Raw genomic sequence first — 19,760 nt, 5'->3', positions numbered from 1 at the left:
CCCCAAGGGGAGGGGAGGGGAGGCTTTTGAAGATGCCTCCCCCCCTTTTGCTTCCCCTTCTGCCATCACTTCCGGTGATGTCAGGGGGCGTGGCATATGCTAATAGCCCAGTAGCTCATTAGCATATGCTATGCTAATTAGCATATGCTAATGAGCTCCTGCAGCTCTTTTTCTATGGAAAGACCCCTGTGAAAGACATATATATAGCCAAAGGCATGAGTGTTGGTTATTTCTCTAAAACATCAAAGCAGTAGGCTGTCTTTGAGGGTCCTGTAAGGAAAAGAGTGATGGAATAGTAAATCAAAACAAATCTTGGTGGAGCTCTTGGAAGACCCACTGTGAAGAATTACCCTTGAGAGCCATTATTGCAGAAGACTCCCTAATGGCACAGAGAACATGGGATAGTGGTTTTAAGACCTGAATAGGACCTGGAAGACCCAGGTTTAAATTCCCACTCTGCCAAGGGAGCTGGCTGCTCAAATGCTGCTCAAGAGTTTGGGGACAGTGAAAGGCCACGGTGCAAGTGTATAAAATAGCCTCCACCCTTACCTTTATGTGCTTTGCAAACAATTTCATAACTTTGCCATCCCCTTTGAATGCAGTTATTGACCTAGAAAAGAAAGCACTTTGAAGTAATTAATACAATACATGACCAAGAAAAAATGAGCTAAAACAAAAGGCAAGTTTACTAGCTGTCAGTGCATAGTAATGTTTCCAGCACAGAAGTAGCCTGCAACGGTTTCACACCTGAGACCCACTTTTAACTCCAACCTTCCATAAGACACATTTTAAATTGTTTATTGCCTACGTCTGTGTCAAGGAGACAGGGCTCCTGTACCCTTTGAGAGCTGCGTAGAACACAAGTTCAGCATCAGCAAAGGTAAACTCCATCTGATGAATGTTTTTTTGTACAATTATTGCAGGTCAATGAAGAAAGCTGATAGGAAGAAAGTAGATTCCTTGGAAATGTGGTGCTGGAGGAGAGTTTGATACCATGGACTGCCAAAAGACAAATAAGTGGCTTCTTGATCAAATCAAGCCTGAACTCTCCCCAGAAGTTAAAATGACTCAACCGAGGCTACTGTACTGTGGCCACATTATGAGAAGACAAGAGTCTCTAGAAAATACTATAATTCTGGGAAAACTGAAGGCAGCAGGAAGAGAGAAAGACCTAAGATGAGATGGATCGATTCAGTAAAAGAAGCCACAGCCCTCAGTTTGCAAGACATGAGAATGGCTCCTAACAATAGGATGTTTTGGAGGGCATTAACACTTTTTTTAAAGTATCTTTATTACATTTTCCAAAATAAATCCAACAATCAGCTATTTCTTCGCTTCATGACAGATGAGCATACAGCCTCTTTCCCTTTTCCTTTCAAACACAGCAAACAAAAACATTCCTAACCCTTCGTATTTCGTTTCCAATTATACAGTCTTTCCCAAAAAATTTTCAAAAATCAAATCATCCTTCCCCGTTAATGTACATGATAATTTATCCATTTCCGCCACTTCAAATATCTTCTGTATAACTTCAATCTTTTCTGGAATTTTTCCCTCTTTCCAATACTTGGCATACAAAATCCTAGCAGCCGTAAAACAATGTACCAACAAATTTTTTTCTACTTTCCCATACGTCTCTGGAATCATATTCAGTAAACACAATTCAGGTTCGAGGGGAATTTGTACTCCCATTATTTCCCCTAACATTTTATTGGACATTTAATGGACATTAACTCATGGGGTCAACAATTGGCAGAAGTGACTTGATGACACTTAACACACACGCGCACACACACACACACACACACACACTACAGGTAAGGGACCTCCATCCTCCTTTGCATATGATCACTCCTCTTTAAAAAAAGAAAAGGAAAAGAAAACAGCAAGAGTGCCGATGGAGCAACACACCTGATGCCTTGCAAACCTAGCCCGATACAGCATGCCACAAGTTCTGCCTCTTTAAGGAGTAAACTTGATTTTCCATTTGCAATGTGCAGTTATCTAACTACTTCAAGTAGGGGCAAGGGCATTTGCATCCGCGGCTCAGTCCTAGACTAGGCTAGTGGAACACGGTGCCCTGCCTTGACCTTTGTGCCTAGGATTTCAGACAAAGCCTCAAGAAGGGGCGCCAGGTTCAATGACCTACTTGATGAGTTCCAGACAACGGAGGGCAGAACTGCAGATTGTCAGCATCACCACCGACTTTTTCTCCTTGTGGTTTTTACGGAGCTTCGCCCATTTGGGACAGACTGCAATATGAAGTGCAAAAATGGCAGCAAGAACAGATAGTTAAAACACACAGCATGACCAAATGATATAAATGGATGAAGGCAGTCACTGAAGGAACGCAGCCTGTGCACAATGGCTGCCACCCGGCTAATTTATTATGCATTCAAGGTGGCTGTCTACAATCTTTCTCTAAAACCAACACCATAAACATATGTCCCAGGGGGCCAAGCCCACACCTGTTCCTCCTGCTCATCCCTTCTTCATCTTCCTTCTCTTGCTTGCTCTCCCTACTGGCATTATGTTGCCCCATCTTGGAAAGGGGGGGAATTAGGGTTGCCAACCTCCAGTTGAGGGCTGGAGTTCTCCCAGAATTACAACTCATCTCCAGACCCTGAAGGTCAGTTCCTCTGGAGAAAATGACAGCTTCAGAGGGAGGAAGAAGAGAAGAGAAGAAGATATTGGATTTATACCCTGCCCTTCACTACCCAAAGGTGTCTCAGAGCGGCTTACAAACTCCTTTCCCTTCCCCTCCCCACAACAGACACACAGTGAGGTAGGTGGGGCTGAGAGAGCTCTTGACAGGAACTGCTCTTTTTCAAGAACAGCTCTTATCAGAACTATGGCTTGCCCAAGGTCATCCAGCCAGGTGCAAGTGGAGGAGTGAGGGATCAAACCCAGTTGTCCAAGATTAGAGTCCGCGCACTTAACCACAACACCCCAAAGAAGCCTCTCTCTTTTGCAAACTCTGTCCTCCCCAGGCTCTATCCATAAGTCTCCAGGAATTTCTGAACCTGGAGTTCGCAACCCCAGGAAGAATGTATGAAAGTTGCCAGTCTGGATGGACCACTCTCTCTTTTCCAGATCTAATGCTCTGAAATGTTTTAACGCTTCAACAAGGAGAAAGAAAAGGCCACCTTTACAATAGCAGTGACAGGAAGAGAGGCCTATTGGCATGCCAAGGGCAAGGCAGGGGGTGCACTTCACCCCGGGTGCAGCTTGAGGAAGGCCTTTGAAGGGGGGCCCCCTAGAAACCAGCATCCTGCTGATTGTCTTTCTTCTTATTTAAAAAAAAATTATTTTTTTTAAATGGGCTGCTGCCACTAGGGAGCAGGGAATTATGAGCATGGGAAAAAGCACTCTAGAATGCCTTTCTCCAAGACTGAAGCAACCAAACCAGCACACTGATCGCTATTACAGTAATTGCCAGCCCGCAGGTCATTTTCTCCAGTAATCTAGTTTTTCTCTTTTCCTTTCCTTGTACCCAGCTCTCATGTTGAAATTTGATTATTTTTTTTACTGGCATGATTATGTACACAAAGTTAAATAAAAGAATCTCTTTCACTGTCTGCATTTCTTTTCTGGCCACTGAAACAAAGTCTGGGTCCAGGGGCACCTTTAAGACCAAACTTTGCTCTGCTACTTCAGGCCAACACGCCTACCCACCTGAATCTATTTTCTGGCCATTCTTATTATTTGTTTCATTTCACAATTATGACTGAAAATAATTTTGTCAAACAGAGGAGAGGCCACAGCCTGGATAGCCCCAGCCTAGCCTGATCTCGTCAGTGCTCAGAAGCTAAGCAGGGCCGATGTGGAGGCAGGGAGTGGCAGACCACCTCCAAACGTCTCTTGCCTTGGAGACTCTGCGGGGGTTGCCCTAAGTAAACCGTGACTTAATGGTAGAAATAAAAGAGGAGGGGGTGTTAAAAAATTATCTGACCTGGGCACCAAATATGCCAGGTACACCACTGGAGAAGCCTTTTCAGTTTGCCACGTGCAGTGGGGTGGCCGCAAACTGTATGGCTGAGTAGAATGATTATAAATGTTAAGAGGCATCAATGAAGAAGACCACGGATCACAGGACTGTTTTATTGTGGTTTTTACTGTAAGCAGTAAACACTTCCCTTTGGGGCAAACAGCATATCTGATGTGTGTACATGTGATCTGCCCTGGGAAAATGGCACAGGGGAAGGGATTAACATGGGGCACCAATCCAAATCGGCTGTTCCTTACTTTTTCAAAAAGTAGTTAGAAATCCAGTCACAGCCTTGCCCAGTTGGGCCCTTTGTTTATCCTCATGTACTGTGGCATCAGGGACAGAAGGCAGGAGAGTCCACCAGACTGTTTCAGTGAGAAAACACCACCAATACACTAGCCAACATCTCAGTGGCACAAGGCTCTTAAAGCAACATGACGCTGCTAAACAGAGAGTACAGTTTTTTTGCTGTAAAATGTTGGTGGGTTAGAAACAATGTTAAAACATTTATTCAAGAAGACAGAATATCAAACACTTCTTTAAAAGAATAGTTACAAAAATACCGATTTTACTAATTTAAGAAAAGAGATGAATATTTGTATTACAAACAGGCTAAAGGTTACTTACTTTCCTTCAGGTAGGAAGAAAAACTGTGGGTGAGGTCATTGGGAAGGAGGAAACAGGCATCTGAAACCAGAGAGAGAGAAGGCTATTGTTGCTGGATGCTAAAACTAATACCTTAAAGCTTCCAAGAATGTGTATTTGCTGAAAGCCAGGCAAAATGCTCTTTGGGAAGACAGAGTTACATAAGCACTCATAGGCAAAAGTCAGAAGCTTTAAAACAGATTAACCAAATGATGGGAACAATTTTTAGCCCAATGTCAATTTCCTTCCACAATTATCTCATTGTACAAACCCCTCCTTACTTATCCCTAACTACAGAAGTGCATAACCAGCTTGACAGGTTATAGAATGTTTGTTACTTCCCCTCCTTTAAAGTCTGAATCAAGGCCACAAACTGTACAGATTGACTCAAGAAAATCGCACCTCTGCAAATCCTAGATCTCTGTGTTTCCAACAATTGGTTAAAAAAGAGAGATGCCTATTGTTTCACCACTGTGTTTCTGCAGAAGTTCTCCCAAAATGTCCATGTCACATAGGCCACAATCAGATCTCACTATAAAGCTGTGTCTGGTTGTGTAGGATGCAAACACAGCTTGGTTGTGCTCTCATGCGTCCCTCCTTTCTCTGGTGCGACTGAAAGATTCCTGGTTTCGGAACCCTTGAGTCAATCTGGGATTTCCCATAACATTCAAATGCAAGCAGGGGACATTTTTTTTCCTTTCCCCAAACCAGGATTAAAAACTTTACCTTAATCCCATGTAAATATGAACTGGTATTAATAGCAAGGAAATGTTTATAAATGTTTAAAATCCAGGGGCAAATTAGGACCCAGACGTTTACTACTTTTTTAAGGAAGTAAAATTGTCAGTTAGCATTTTGTTACAAGTAGATATTTTTGAAAGCTCTTATTCTTCCAGCTGGTACTTCTTTGATGCAGCCCTTTTGTTACCTGGTAGCTTTAATTCTTCTAATTCAATCACGGAACGTTTAGCACCAAAGTGCTCATTAAGCAGTTTCTTTACATCTTCAGGGGTTCCAGGTTTTGGAGATGATTTTGCAAGAATATCTGAAATTTTCTTCTGGAAACAAGAAAAGGTACATTTGACATAGCATTTAATCCTCTGTAATCTCGCTAATTATCCATTTATCCATTTCCCAATTATTCTTGATAATAAAAATGGGTCTTCAGACCTTTACTGCTGTCACCTACGTGGATCGGGACTTTTAAGATTTGGTGTGCATGCTTTAGAGGAGTAACATTTAAAGGGAAACATTTTCTGAATGACTGTTGCCTTTTCTGGGGTACACAAACACAGTTTTGGCATACTGGCTTGGGCATGTGGAATCTTCCCTGTAGTGCCTTGCAGCAGAACATGGTACAATGTAGAACAGCAGATCTTGAGGCCCATCTCCCACACCCACACCAGATAACCCCTGCTCAGATGTTCACCAGATTTCCATGTGAACAGTTTTCAAATATCCATTAAAATAGAAAGGAACAGTTCAACCACTTCATAAATGGTGCGTACGGAACCAGACTACAGCAGCACCCATATATGTGTTTTGCAAGGTGTTTAGTAGTTTGAACAGATTAAACTCTTTCTTCTGTGTATGTAAAGATTGTCGTTCTTAGAGTGATGATTCGTAAAAGTAAACACAGCATCCAACGATAAGAGTCTAACAAATATCAATGGGTCTCACTTTACTTAAAGCCTTGGAAGGGGGGAACTGCTATTTCATGGGGCTATTACATCATTCACTGAGTCACTCAATTCCTTCAGGAAAATAATAGTCCTCTTGAGGGTGATGCTGATATTAACAAGAAATTCCACAAGAGTAAGAACAAGGACACCTGAACATACTCCCTTCCTTCAAAGAGGGCTGTTGGGAAAATGTTCTTCACACAGGAAGTTTTATTATTTTCCTTCTAATTCATTCCAGATGCTAAAGAGCAAAAGATTTTTTTTAAGTGTGAGTGAGAAGGGGAGGGAAAGAAAAGATTGTTAGGTACTATAAATTACTATAATATCCTTGCCACATTGATTTCCTCACAGCTTGTCCATGTCAGAACTCTGCCCTGTATTCATATAGAGTTCCAGTGCAACAAGTTCTTGAGGAAAACACAGAGAGGGGAGGATTGATGTCAGACTCAGATGTGACTGTTTCCAGCATGGATATCCCTTACTTGCAGACCTCTATATACACCCTTACACATGACAAACATACCCATCTTTTTTCACTTCATGCACATGAAGTGAGAAGCTAAAACATATGTATGCATCGCAAAATAGATATGCACATGTGTCATCCATGATTACGTACATGCAATCTACATACTCTTTCCTATTTAGAATCGATATCCATGCAGGAAACCTTCGCATATGAGGCAGCCCTAAGTACTGAAGCCGATATAAGGGTTTTCTGGAGTTGCTTTTATTAAGTTTCATCAAACCAGTTGGTTGGAATATTGGACTATAATGGGAGAGATCGAGGATAAAACTGTTACTATGCCATGAAGTTTACTGGGGACCCAGCCAGTCTTTCTCTTGTGCTGCAACGTACCACACAGAATTGTTGTGAGGACAAAAGGGGAGGGGGGCATGTATTTCACATAAAAATGTTTAGGGATGGGCACAGACACAAACACCGAACCAAAATCCGGGCCGAATATCGCCTTTTGGGGGGCTTGGATGGACCGGCTCGAAGATCACATGTCCAGAAGCTTCAGTGCCCGATCTTTGCACTCTCAGCTCGGAAGCGTTCGGCTACTTTCGCCAGAGAAACCCCACCCCCACTGTTTCACACGGAAAAGTGGGTGTGAATGGAATTTTTTGGCCATCAAGGGACCAATGCTGGGCACCTGAGGCTGACGTCCATCCTTCTCCCTCGGAATGAGAGGGGTGTGTGTATATATTCCCAGGTGCCAAGTGACAGTCCTTTGTTTTGCGTCACAGTCTCTTGCAGTGCAGTGCTCCTTTTGTGCATGGAAAAAATCTGGTGGTGGGCCTGGGGTGGGGTGGGGGAATTTACTGGGGTCACTGGGTGGCTCGAAGGTCTTCACGCTCTCAGCTCGGAAGCATTCAGCTACTTTCGCCAGAGAAACCCCCCCCCCGCCATTTCGCACCGAAAATTGGGTGTAGGTGGGATTTTTTGGCCGTCAAGGGAACAATGCCGGGCACCCGAGGTCAACAGGCATCTCCAATTTCCAATCAGAAACATCCATCCTTCTCCCTCAGAATGGGAGGAGTGTGTGTATATATTCCCAGGTGGTGCATGACCGTCCTTTGTTTTGCATCACGGTCTCTTGCAGTGCAGTGTTCCTTTTGCACACAGAAAAAATCTTGTGGTGGGCCTGGGGTGGGGGAAAAATTTACTGGGGCCACTGGCTGGAGTGGGTGGAGAAACCAGCTGGCTCTCCTGGTGACGATACCAATTGCCAGACAAAAAACATCCTCCGCTTCCCTTTTCTCACCATTTCCCCCCTTTCTGTGTTTCTCCACTGCAATGCCTGGTCGCCGCCTGCCTTTTCTCTCATCCCTGCAAGGGTGGGAAACTGGGCTTGAATTCTTTTGCTTTCACAAAGCGTTTTCGGTTTGACTCCATTGTTGCTGGTTTTATTGGCAAGTCAAGCAGCGGAGTCACCCCACCCCTTCTGTGGGTTCTGCAAGTGGCTGTTTTCTCTGCCCACTAGCAGTGGAGTTTGAGTTTTCCGCTCACCCCAAAATGACACTCGCTCTCCCCTGGCCAGTTGGTGACCAACCATCCAACCACTCTCAGGGGGAAATTGGTGACTGCCCTTAGCATTGGCTATGGGTCTTTTCTTCTTTCTGCACCCCACCTTCCTGGGTTGGTGAAGTGTCTCACCTCAGAGTTCCTTCTCTCCCCCCCCCCCACTTCACCCCTCGACAACCAAGTCTCAAACCACCTTCTGGGGCGGGGAGCTGGCACTGGCAAAGTCCCCTGGGCACATGGCGTGGGTCTTCTCCCCTTTCTGCACCCTGCCTCCCTGGGTTGTGAAGTCTCTTCCCTCAGAGTTCCTTCTCTCTCTCTCGCCCCTCAGCAACCAACTCTCAAACCACCTTCTGGGGCGGGGAGGTGACAAAGTCCCCTGGGCACGGGCTGTGGGTCTTCTCACCTTTCTGCACCCTGCCTCCCAGGGCTGCTGAAGTCCCTCACCTCAGAGTTCTCTCTCTGCCCCAGAAAGTGGGTACCCCACTCTCTAACTGTTTCCTGGGGAGGTTTGCAGACGCCTGGGTCACTGCAGTCTCGGATTTGGAAGTTCCTTCTCTCCCATGGCAAGTGGGCACCCCACTCTCGAAGCAATTTCTCGGGGGGGGGGCTAACTGTCCTTGACACTGACTCCGGGGCTTGCCTTCACTGCCCCTTCTAAAATAAAGAAACCCTTCTCCCTGGGTGGGTTGAGTCTCTGCCTTTGGGTCCCCCTCTCTCTTCTGACTGCTGGCTGTGGGGACTTGCCTCGACTGTCCCCATTGAAAGGGGGGAAAACCCTTCTCCCTGGGTGGGTTGAGTCCCTGCCTTCGCCCCCCCTCTGCTAACGAGGCTCCCACTGACCCTCGCAATGTTTCCCCTCTCTCTACAAGCTTGCCCCCCTCGTCGTCCCCCGCCTCCCAATCTTCCACCTCTCCTTGCCCCTCTCCTCTCCTTCCTGCCCCCCCTCCTCTTCCTCATAATCTCCCACATCTCTCAGCTGTCTCTGGCCCCAGCCATGGTGTTGAAACACCTGCACCTGGCAATGCAGTTCACGCTTCCACTGATGAAGCTGCATGCTTTGGAGGGTGATGCTTCCCTTGATACGGGGGTCACACATGCATGCCAGCCTGAATTCCTGCTCCTTGAGGAACGGATGCAGGTGCTGCTTGATGCCATGGCACAACCTGTTGACCAGGGCCCTGACTCGAGGGAGAACCTTGGTTCCCTCAGGGCCTGGCTCCAGCACAGACTCCATCGCCCAATCTAGCCCACAAATGAGGGGAATGACTTGCCCCAGGCTGGCCATGTGGGCACAGAGGACATTGGTGGCATAATGAAATGGTTTCAGGATGCACACAATCTGGGACAGGGTCAGCCAGTCACTGGAGCTGATGCTCAGCTCGCCTCCCCCGCTGGATGGACACGGAGGACAGGACGTCCTGGACCACCATTTTCTGCTCCACCAAATGGGCAATCATGGCATAGGTGGAGTTCCACTGGGGGCCAATGTCCTAGAGGAGGACATGCTCCAGTTCAGCTGCCTCACCCTGCCTCTCTCTCAGCAGACGTGAAGCCCTGATGCTTCTCAAGAAGTGACTCGCCAAGCGCCAGCAGTTCTCCAGCAGGGAACTGATTTTGGTGGTGCCCTCCCCAGCCGTGGCATTGCTCCCCAGCCCCAGGCCATCCTTCACGACCAGGTGAATCTTGTGCGCCATCCAGATGACGTTTCTGAGTCTTCGGGTCTTCAGGTTACTCTGAATGGCTGTGGAGATATTCACCGTCGTGTGCTCCACATCCATACCCTGAGCGTGGAGGAGCACCACCTTGTAGCTGGACGGAAGCGTGCCTGTCCCCGCTTGGGGTGGCGGGTCCCCCTGCCCACCCTGGAACTCCTCAGGTTGCCACCAATGTGCTGTGAGGGAGAGGTAGCCGTGGTGCTGGCCGCTCCAAAGGTCGGCCATCAGGTGGACGGTTCTCCCTCACGGCTAGCTCAGCTTTCACCAGACACACCGCAGTCTGATACATGGTGAGCAGCACACGCTGGCTCATGGTCCTCCGAGAGGGAATGGTGTACCATGGGGCCACGCAATGTAGTAGCTCCTGAAAGCCCACATCCTCCACCAGAGAGAAAGGCTGGCCGTCCAGGGCGATCATTCGTCCGATGTGCTTAGTGATCGCTTCATGAGCCCTGACCCTCATCCTCTTTCCAGGCACTGGGAGGACCCAATGAGCATGATCTCTTGAAGGGTGGTTTGCCTGGGGAAACCTTTGGGGCAGGCCACAGACCCCACCATTTCGGCCCACCCCTCCTGGCCTCCTTCTTCCAATCGACTTGGAGTCTGCGCCCCATGCCTGGCAGCAGGCTCAGGGGGTCCACCCTCCAGCGGAGTGAAATTGGGGTGCGACCAACACAAGTGCCTCTGTAGAATGCTAGTGGTTAAGTGATGCAGATATCTGCGCCAATGAATATGTATCCCGCACAACTGGCACTCCACCACACAGGGATCGCCGGGTGGGATGCGGAAGTACTTCCATGCAGCAGATTGCAGCCATGCCCCCATGCCCATCAGCGGGGTGCTTTTTAGGCATAACCATTTTCCAGACTCAGGCCCTGGACTGATGGGGGGGCCTACCGATGGTTGAAGGACAGGCAGGAGATTGCAGCCAGGAATCCCCTGGCATGGAACAAGATGACACGCTTTGGCCATCGTCACTGCCCTCACCATTAGCGACAGTGGTGTCCTCCCTCTCACACGTACTTTGCCCCCATGTACCACCTGGAACTGGGGGGGGGCTCTTGTCCGGTGACTAAGACCAGCCCCATTGACTCTGCAGGGGAACCTGATGCAGAGGCTGCTGATGAGGTACCTGAGCAGGAGGGCACCGGTGTGGGAGAATGTGGTCATATCCCACCACCTGTGGTCAAAGTGCCCTGTCTTCCCATCTGCCCACACCTGTGACCACGACCCGCTTGGGGCCGCCGCATGGCCCCACATGTAAGACCCAGGTAGTGGGGATGAAAGAATGGCTGCTGGAGTCATGGGGGGTGGAGACGGTGCAAGGACCAGGAGTTCTGGATGTCCATCGTGAGGTGGGAGGTATAGAGCGCTGGTGTGGGCACCAGACATGCGATGGCGGAGGATTCTGCTGAGGTGATGGTCCGTGAGTTCCTGACCGAGCCCCCTGAGCCCGCCAACTAGGATCCACTTGAGTACTGGGCATGCAAGGCCACCATATGGTCAGATCTCACCAGCATGGCCACCAGTCTGCTCTCCTGCCCGTCCACCAGTGTCCAGAGTGAGTGGGTGTTCTCCCACATGGGAGACATCCTTTGCCCGCATCAGTCCCGACTAGACCTGGCCAGGGTAGACAAGCTGTCCTTTCTGAAGGTCAATCTATCCATGCTGGACAACCCTGTTCTGGATGGGGTGGATTGAGACCGCGGTTTCTCATCTTCCCTCCTCATATCCCCCCTTCATTTTCCCCCCTCTATCTCCACGGGTGATCCCACCATGCGGCTGACAGGGTGTATCTGTTGGCAATTGGGTGGAAGACCGCCCCTGCTGGGAAGAGTTCTTCTGGGGGGTGGGACTCCCCACTCGTCTGCCCACAACGGCCAGGCAGTTGGACCACGCTTCTGGGTCCCTCCCTGGAGGGGCTACCCTTCTACATCTCCTTACATTTCTCCTTCCAGGCCTCCTTACATCTCTCCTCCCCCTTGGGGGAGGTCCCGCCAGGCCTGTCCCCTGTGGGGGCACTCCTTAACAGTGCCTAAGAGCATTTTATGGTTGGTCATCGTCACCCAACACCCCAAAAGCAGGGGTGCTAGAGGGGAAAACTTACTGTCACATCATGCTCCCAGTTCCCTCCCAGGAGGGCCCATGCTTCCATGTCTCCTTACGTCTCCCCTCCCCCTTGGGGGAGGTCCCGCTGGGCCCGTCCCCAGCCGGGGCACTCCTTAACTCTGCCTGAAAGCATGTCACCATTGGTTGTCATCACCCAACCCCCCAAAAGCAGGGCTGCTAGAGGAGAAAACGTACTGTCATGTCACGCTCTGGGGTCCTGCTCTGGGGTCCCTCCCTGCAGGGCCCACGTTTCCATGTCTCCTTATGTCTCTCCTCCCCCTTGGGGGAGGTCCTGCCGAGCTGTCCCTGGCTAGGGTGCTCCTTAACATTGCCTAAAAGCGTTTCATGGTTGGTCATCTTCACCCAATCTCCTGAACGCAGGGCTGCAAGAGGGGAAAATGTACTATCACGTCACGCTCCCAGGTCCCTCCCTGCAGGGCCCATGCTTCCATGTCTGCTTACAACTCTCCTCCCCCTGGGGAGGTCCCACCAGGCCCATCCAGGAATCACCTTGCCAGTGGGTGGAGGGTGGGCCCAGGGAGAGAGCACCGCCCGTCCTTGTGCCAGTGTTCCCCGGGCTCCGGGCTGGGTGGGAGGTTCTACCCTGGTTGGTAATCCCATTGCAGTTTAAGGGTAAATAAGCCTGGGGAAAGAGCACCTGCTGTCCCTGTCACCTTCCCAGGTAGGGTGGTCCCCGGGGAGGTCCTCTGGGAATTGGGTTCCTGTAGCTGAACCAGTTCTGCTCTGGATTTTCTGAAACTATCACTGGACAAGTCCTCCAGAAGCGGTTTCCCAGGGAGTACCAATCTTGGGGGTCTGCTACTCATACCCCCAGACCCAACAGGCTTGTGACTTGTGGGGCACATGGAGGGCCACCCCAGGAACAGGCTGTGCGAGTTGGAGGTCTCTAGCGAACAGGTTCGCATACCGGCTGTCATTCAGTTCGAGAACCAGTCCGGGAATGGGATCGGTTCGGTTTGGGGCAAAATTTGGAAAGTGCCCATCCCTAAAATTGTTATAAAATAGGGCACCCAGATCAAAAAGCTGCTTTCTCTCAATGTGCTGCTCATTGTTCAAAACAAAGAAAAAAAAGAATGAATGCAGAACTACATCTGTATCTAGTATAATATCTCCTTGTCAATAGCCTCAGTACATCAATCTATATTGTACATTTCACTCAGTCACTATGAGCTACTGCTTCCAATGTTGCAGAGTTCTGATGACTCTGTTGCAACTCATTTGCCTTTCTGACCAGGATGCTTCTTGTTTTGCCAAAGATTTAGAAGGCTGACACATGGAACAAGATTCTCCACAAGTGTCTGCATGTCAAAATACAGAACAAGAGTGTCAACTCAGGCGCAACTCAACTCGGGTCCCACCATTAGCAATGCCGCAGTGGCAAAAGTAATGATAAAACTGGCAAGGGTTATTTTCTATGCATGATCACTCTAGTGATTTACAATTGAAACAGGGGCTACCAAAGTTCTGAATATCACATACATGGGACTTATAATCTTAGGAAACTTATAATTATTATTCCCACAACTGTTTTTGTGTGGAACATAGCGTAGGTCTGTACAGCTTGTGGCTGAACCAACCTTCCAGGTGCTTAATCACCTCAGTTTTATGGATTCCCAGGCAAGCAGCCAAGAAAAGGGAGGGGGCTGATATTTCTCATAGGCTGTGCTTGGCTTGGTGAGTCATAACTCTTCTTGAGTCTGATATAGCATTTCTGAAGTGAAGATCCTTTTGCATTTGTTGTACTTCTCAGGTGAATAAGGCTCTTGATCAAGACTTCAGAAGCTTGACATAACCTGGTTTTCTATATGACACTAACAATGATTAGAAGAGATACACTGCAGAAGGAAAGGCATTCTCAGTGTCACCTGTAAAAATATTCAGGAGTGTGTTTAGGGTAGGTTTCGGGTACCCATTGACCTTATAAACTGAAGGAGAGTCTGCACTACAATACAATTACCTTTGAGCAGGAACTACCGTAAGTGGAACGGATGAGTTACAGCCTCTGAGTACATGCAAAGGCAATGCACGGACCTCAGGGAAATATGAAAATATCCTTATGTGGGACTGTAGTTGTACTGAGATAACTAGATACTTATAAACTGAAGGTGCCACTGGACAAGTGGGTAAGATCAGCATTCGCCCATTCATATGCATTTGCTGTAGTGGTTTCCACCTTGTGAAATGGTCTGCTTGAGGAGGCTGGGAAGGCTCCCGCTTTTCTGTTATTCTGCAGAACGTGCCATAGTGATAATATTCAGAAGAAATTAGAACTAGAGCAGAATGGAACTGTCTTTGAGGAACCCTTTATAATGGAATAGGATTGTCGTCTACTGCAGTAACTATTCTACTTTTACTGCATCTTCTTCTACCTTTGTACTTCCACTTACAACTCTGTTTATAGTATACCTTGCCTTAGGCATTTTTGTCCACACTGTCTTCTAATTCTGTAATCCTAGAATTATTGTGTTGTTCATTGGAAGTTTTATACTATTATGAGAACATTGTATTCTGTAATCTGCCTTGAGTCTCAGTGAGAAATGCAGGTTATAAATAAGAAGAAGAAGAAGAGAAGAGATTGGATTTATACCCCGCCCTTCACTTGGAGTCTCAGAGCGGCTTACAAACTCCTTTCCCTTCCCCTCCCCACAACAGACACCCTGTGAGGTAGGTGGGGCTGAGAGAACTCTGACACAAACTGCTCTTTTTCAAGGACAGCTGTGCCAGAGCTTGTGACTGACCCAAGGTCACATCAGCAGCTGCAAGTGGAGGAGTGGGGAATCAAACCCAATTCTCCCAGATTAGAGTCCGCACACTTAACCACTACACCAAACTGGCTCCCAAATATAAATATAAATAAACAAACCAAGGCAAACTTCTGTTTTTAAACTGCCATGAGCCACGAGAAAAGGCAGGGTATGGATGTTCTAATAATCAACTCAATATGCCATTTTTCATCCTTCTCTACATTCTAAAACTGAATTCTTGAACAATCTTTTGGCTCAAGTGTATTAATAGAGCATAATGAAACTGGAAAAAGTTTCTAAGGAAGGAAGGAAGGAAGGAAGGAAGGAAGGAAGGAAGGAAGGAAGGAAGGAAGGAAGGAAATTATCTCTTTTTGAAACCATCTTCAGTAGCTTAAACATGACACAGTGACCAAACCGGGGTGGTGGTGGTGGTGGTCCATATTAAAGTTTTTTAAAAGTTATCAATCTTCTGTTGTCCTAAAAATCCCATTGTTTTACAAAAGCATCTTACAGTAGTAAATACATGTGAAAACCTTTAAAAAAACAATTGCTCTGGAAAGTCAATTAAGAGTTAGTACCTTTCTTCTCCTCTTTGGCTTTCCTTCACCTTCTTTTTTATCCTTAGACTGCTCTTCTTCTGCACCAAGAAAGCATTCTGTATGCTGGGGGAAAAATAGTGCTTGGATTGGGTTACTTCACCATTAAAAACACTTTAGAACATATTCTAGATGGTGTGAAAATTAGGCACATGTTTTGTCTGGCAGGATCTGCTAGAAAATGAAAAGATAAACTATCTGCAGGTTACAGATCATGCTCATATTTGCTCATATCAGTGTGGATCTGCAGGAAATGTAAAGCATATTGTGGCTGGAGATAAGAAGGAACTTCTTCCTACACAAAAAGAGCCAATTAAAAATTACAAACAAACAGCCCTTGGGCTACTTTCAAGTAGCATAATAAACGAACACTGAACTACAAATCCATTCAGGTCTGTTGTTAACCATCTGGCTTACTGAAAGTTTTAAACACTAAGGAAACAAACACAGCTTGGCATTAACTGCACAGGCTATCAAATGAACAGGAAAAATGGACTCCACTGCTCAGAAATGACTTTTTCTTCAGTTTATCATGATGTCTTTAGGTTGAATGCCAGCATTTTTCTTTGCAGAATTTCTCGCCACTTTTTTGTTGCTGAGCTGTATGTAAAGGAACAGTTATACAGTTGATTTTATGGCCTCCCGGCTCAAGAGTTTGAAGCTGTCTTCTATTTTTTGGCCTAACTTGGGGGCCAAGGAATCTCACTGTGGATGAAATCTGCCATGGAATTAAACAATCTGATATAGCATTACTTAAAATTGTAGAAAATGCATAGATGTGGGGGGGGGGGAAATGTCCTTTAGATTTTGTTCACAGATAAGCTTGCTTACAAAACCAGAATTCTTGCCCATCTGCTGCATATAATAAACTTTTTTTTTTTACAATTTAACCTGCTATCCAGCCCTCTAAAAATAATACTCAGAAATCTCTCTCCTGAATTAAGGTTTCTTGGGCAAAATATTCCTTGGCTCTCCCTTTCACCCTGAGCAGTAGTACTGAGGCTTTGTTGCAAATGTGTATGTATTGCCATGCAAAGTACAACAGGCGCGTGTGCATGCCTGTTTGCAATAATTTATTTTAAAATAAAGACAACCTACACACATTTTGGTTTAGTGGAAACGGCATAGAAAGACAGATTTCTTAAGAAAGTATATTAAAAATGTTTTCATGACTAAATGGAGGTTTATTTATAGTTCCAACAAAATAATGTTGGAACAATAAAAGGAAACTCCACATTCAGAGGCAGAAAACTTCCAAATATCAATCCCAGAAGGTTACTGTGCTCTATTGTTTACCCTCCATGCAAGAGATTGTTGGATAAAAACCTATATCCAGGACTCTAGGTGCTGCAAACAGGATAATTTGAGGTTTCTTTTAGCAGGGCTGGATTTTAACATTACATTGACAATGGCCAAGTTCTTTTCTCAGTCAATTAAAATTAAAAATCACTAAATTTTACATTCTATAGACACATTATATAAATTTCCTTCTTTTCTTTTTTTAGTCTTAGTGTGACACTGTTCAGAGCCAAACTAGCTGTAAGAGCAGTATCATTAAAGTTTGCCCTCCATATCAGGTGGCCACTGTGAAAGACAGGATGCTGGACTAGATGAACAACAGGTCTAATCCAAGAGGGTTCCTATGTTCAAGAGATATAAAAATGGGAACAGTAGCACTGTGACAATAATATTTAATTGGTAGAACACCAATGCCACTGTAATATTTAAAGACAGCATTAGGGCTGAAAACTGATGCCTCTTTTTATAACAGCAATTTATGTCTTCTCATACACAATTCCTAGATGAGCCAGTATTCATATAGGTCTTCAACGCTACTATATTATTTCAAAATATGCTGCTCCTTACTCTCCACAGTTACCAGAAGTATCATCACAGGGGAACTGGACGGTAAAATCTTGACAGTCTATCAAGAAAGATGAGACGTATTATTTTAATATCTTGTAGCTAGCAAATTCTGTATCTAGTTTTTCTATTTGTAATGTATTATTTTTGAAAAAAGTTTTGAATTTTCTGCATTCCCTTGCTGAGGCTATTTGAATTCTCAAACATTTGGAATAAACTCATGCTCAGCTCTCTAGTGCTAATGGATCTCTGAAATGATTGTCTATGGAGAATATAAGCACAGGAATCTGGGCAGACAGCTGCATAAAAATCACTGAGTATTTCAACAGGCGAGAATTTTTAGCTAACCAAACACATGGGGTTGGATTGTTTTCCCCATGGTCATTTTAATATATTTACAGCTTATCTATGCTGACCAAAGACTCCATAAAAGAAAACTTGGGACAACTGTTTTAAAAAGTTTTAGGTGTGTAAAATCTGCACACAGAAAGAAGTAATGGTGTTTAACAAGGAGAAGAAAGGAAATAAACATGTGACACAAGATAAGGAAAGCTTATCTCACACAGGAAGAACAAGCAAGCTCGCTATGTGAGACATGGAATACAGATTCTCCATATTTAATTGTGGCTGCTCATACATCATGTTCTAGATGCACATATGTCTCCTTCTAAGTCTGCAGGATCAAGAAATAAGCTAATTTTGCAAACTCCAACTATCCCTGAACTATCTTGTGTATTCAACAGCTTTAAGGCCAGACTAGATGTTACAACATTCATTGGTCTGACCCACTGGATGCCAATGCCATTTTAGAGCTGAACTCGGCCATTTAAAAAAAGCTGCAAGGGGCTGAGCACACAGCACAGTGGAACAAGCTGAGCTTGTTTCCTTCCTGCACATTTTCAAGTGCTGAAATAGGAGCAGGGGTAGGGATAAGATCGCCTGGTCCCACTGAGCTGCGGGGCCAATTAGGATTCGGCCCTTGTGCCGTAGCAGCTAGTTTGGTACTTAGCCTGGGATTTATTTAGCCATGTTTAGGAGCAGAGAATGCCTGCAAGGATGTGTGTTTGTGTGTGTGTGTGTGTGTGTGTGTAAAGCAAACCGGCAGGAGACAAAGGCTCCCCCCCCAGCCCTGAAACAGACTGCTTTTTGCCAGCCTGACAAATGTAATAGACAGCCTCCTCCTTCACCCTCCCCAACTGGTGTTGAGAGATGAAGAGAAGCAACCCTGGGACTCCTGAGAAATAAGCTGTCAACAGGGAACATCTGATCCTGAAAAAAAGCTGTACGGCAAGAGATGGGTGCACCCATGGAAAAGTCAGGCAAAGGACCAAAGAGAGGCAAAGACCAGCAAAAAGAGACACCATTATGTCATCAGTCCTGTGTGTATGTAAAGTGTCATCAAGTTGCAGCTGGTTTCAGGCAACTCCAGCAAGAGGCTTTTCAAGGCAAGTGAGAAGCAGAGGTGCTTTGTCGGTGCTTTCCTCTGCAGAGCCTTGGTGACCTCCCTTCCAATTACTCAGAACTCCTGAGAAATGTGGTTTGGATCCTATTCCTATTAGTATACCCAATTACTATATCCTATTACTGTTATGTGGATCTGGAACTGGTTGACAGACTGCACACAAAGAGTGTTAGTTAATGGTTCCCCATCCTCTTGGAATGACAAGTGGAGTGCCTCAAGGATCTGTCCTGAGACCTGTTTTGTTCAACATCTTTATATATGATTTGGATGAAGGAATAGAGGGAATGTTTATTAAATTTGCAGATGATACTAAATTGGGAGGGGTAGCAAATACAGTAGAAGACAGAGTCAGGATAAAGGATGACCTTGACAGGCTGGAAATAAGAACATAAGAATATAAGAGAAGCCAAGGTTGGATCAGGCCAATGGCCCATCTAGTCCAACACTCTATCACACAGTGGCCAAAAATACCAGGTGCCATCAGGAGGGCCACCAGTGGGGCCAGGACACTAGAAGCCCTCCCACTGTTGCTCCCCCCAAGCACCAAGAATACAGTGCATGACTTGCCCCAAAGTTCCTATCTATACCTTGTCGCTAATATCCACTGACGGACCTCTGCTCAATATGTTAATCTAATTCCCTCCATGCTTGTAGCTGCCACCACCTCCTGTGGCAGTGAATTCCATGAGTTAATCATTGAAATGAATTTCAATTGAGATAAATGTAAAGTTCTGCATTTAGGTAGGAAAAATCAAATGCATAATTATAGGATGGGGAGACTTGTCTTGGCAGCAGTATGTGCAAAAAGGATCTAGGGGTCTTAGTAGACCATACACTGAACATGAGTCAGCAGTGTGATGCAGTAGTGAAAAAGGCAACTGCCATTTGGGGCTGCATCAACAGAAG

The 19,760-nt window shown here is 46.1% G+C and overlaps 1 protein-coding gene across 1 annotated transcript in view; it reads right to left on the bottom strand.

Moving 5' to 3' along the window:
* The window catches only part of CMSS1 (cms1 ribosomal small subunit homolog (yeast)), a 29,178-nt gene that overhangs the window by 5,780 nt on the left and 3,638 nt on the right, over positions 1-19,760 (bottom strand). Inside the window, exons 2-6 of the mRNA XM_015410603.1 lie at positions 15,512-15,595; positions 5,562-5,691; positions 4,616-4,675; positions 2,150-2,252; positions 550-610 (exon numbers count right to left, since the gene is read on the bottom strand). Coding sequence (XP_015266089.1) covers positions 550-610; positions 2,150-2,252; positions 4,616-4,675; positions 5,562-5,691; positions 15,512-15,595 — 438 coding nt within the window. The remainder of the gene's footprint in view (positions 1-549; positions 611-2,149; positions 2,253-4,615; positions 4,676-5,561; positions 5,692-15,511; positions 15,596-19,760) is intronic.

Source organism: Gekko japonicus, unplaced genomic scaffold (assembly GCF_001447785.1).
Source record: "Gekko japonicus isolate JY-2015 unplaced genomic scaffold, Gekko_japonicus_V1.1 scaffold241, whole genome shotgun sequence".
Taxonomy (NCBI): domain Eukaryota; kingdom Metazoa; phylum Chordata; class Lepidosauria; order Squamata; family Gekkonidae; genus Gekko; species Gekko japonicus.
Note: the sequence above shows the minus strand (reverse complement) of the source record. Positions and strands in the feature narration are given on the sequence as shown.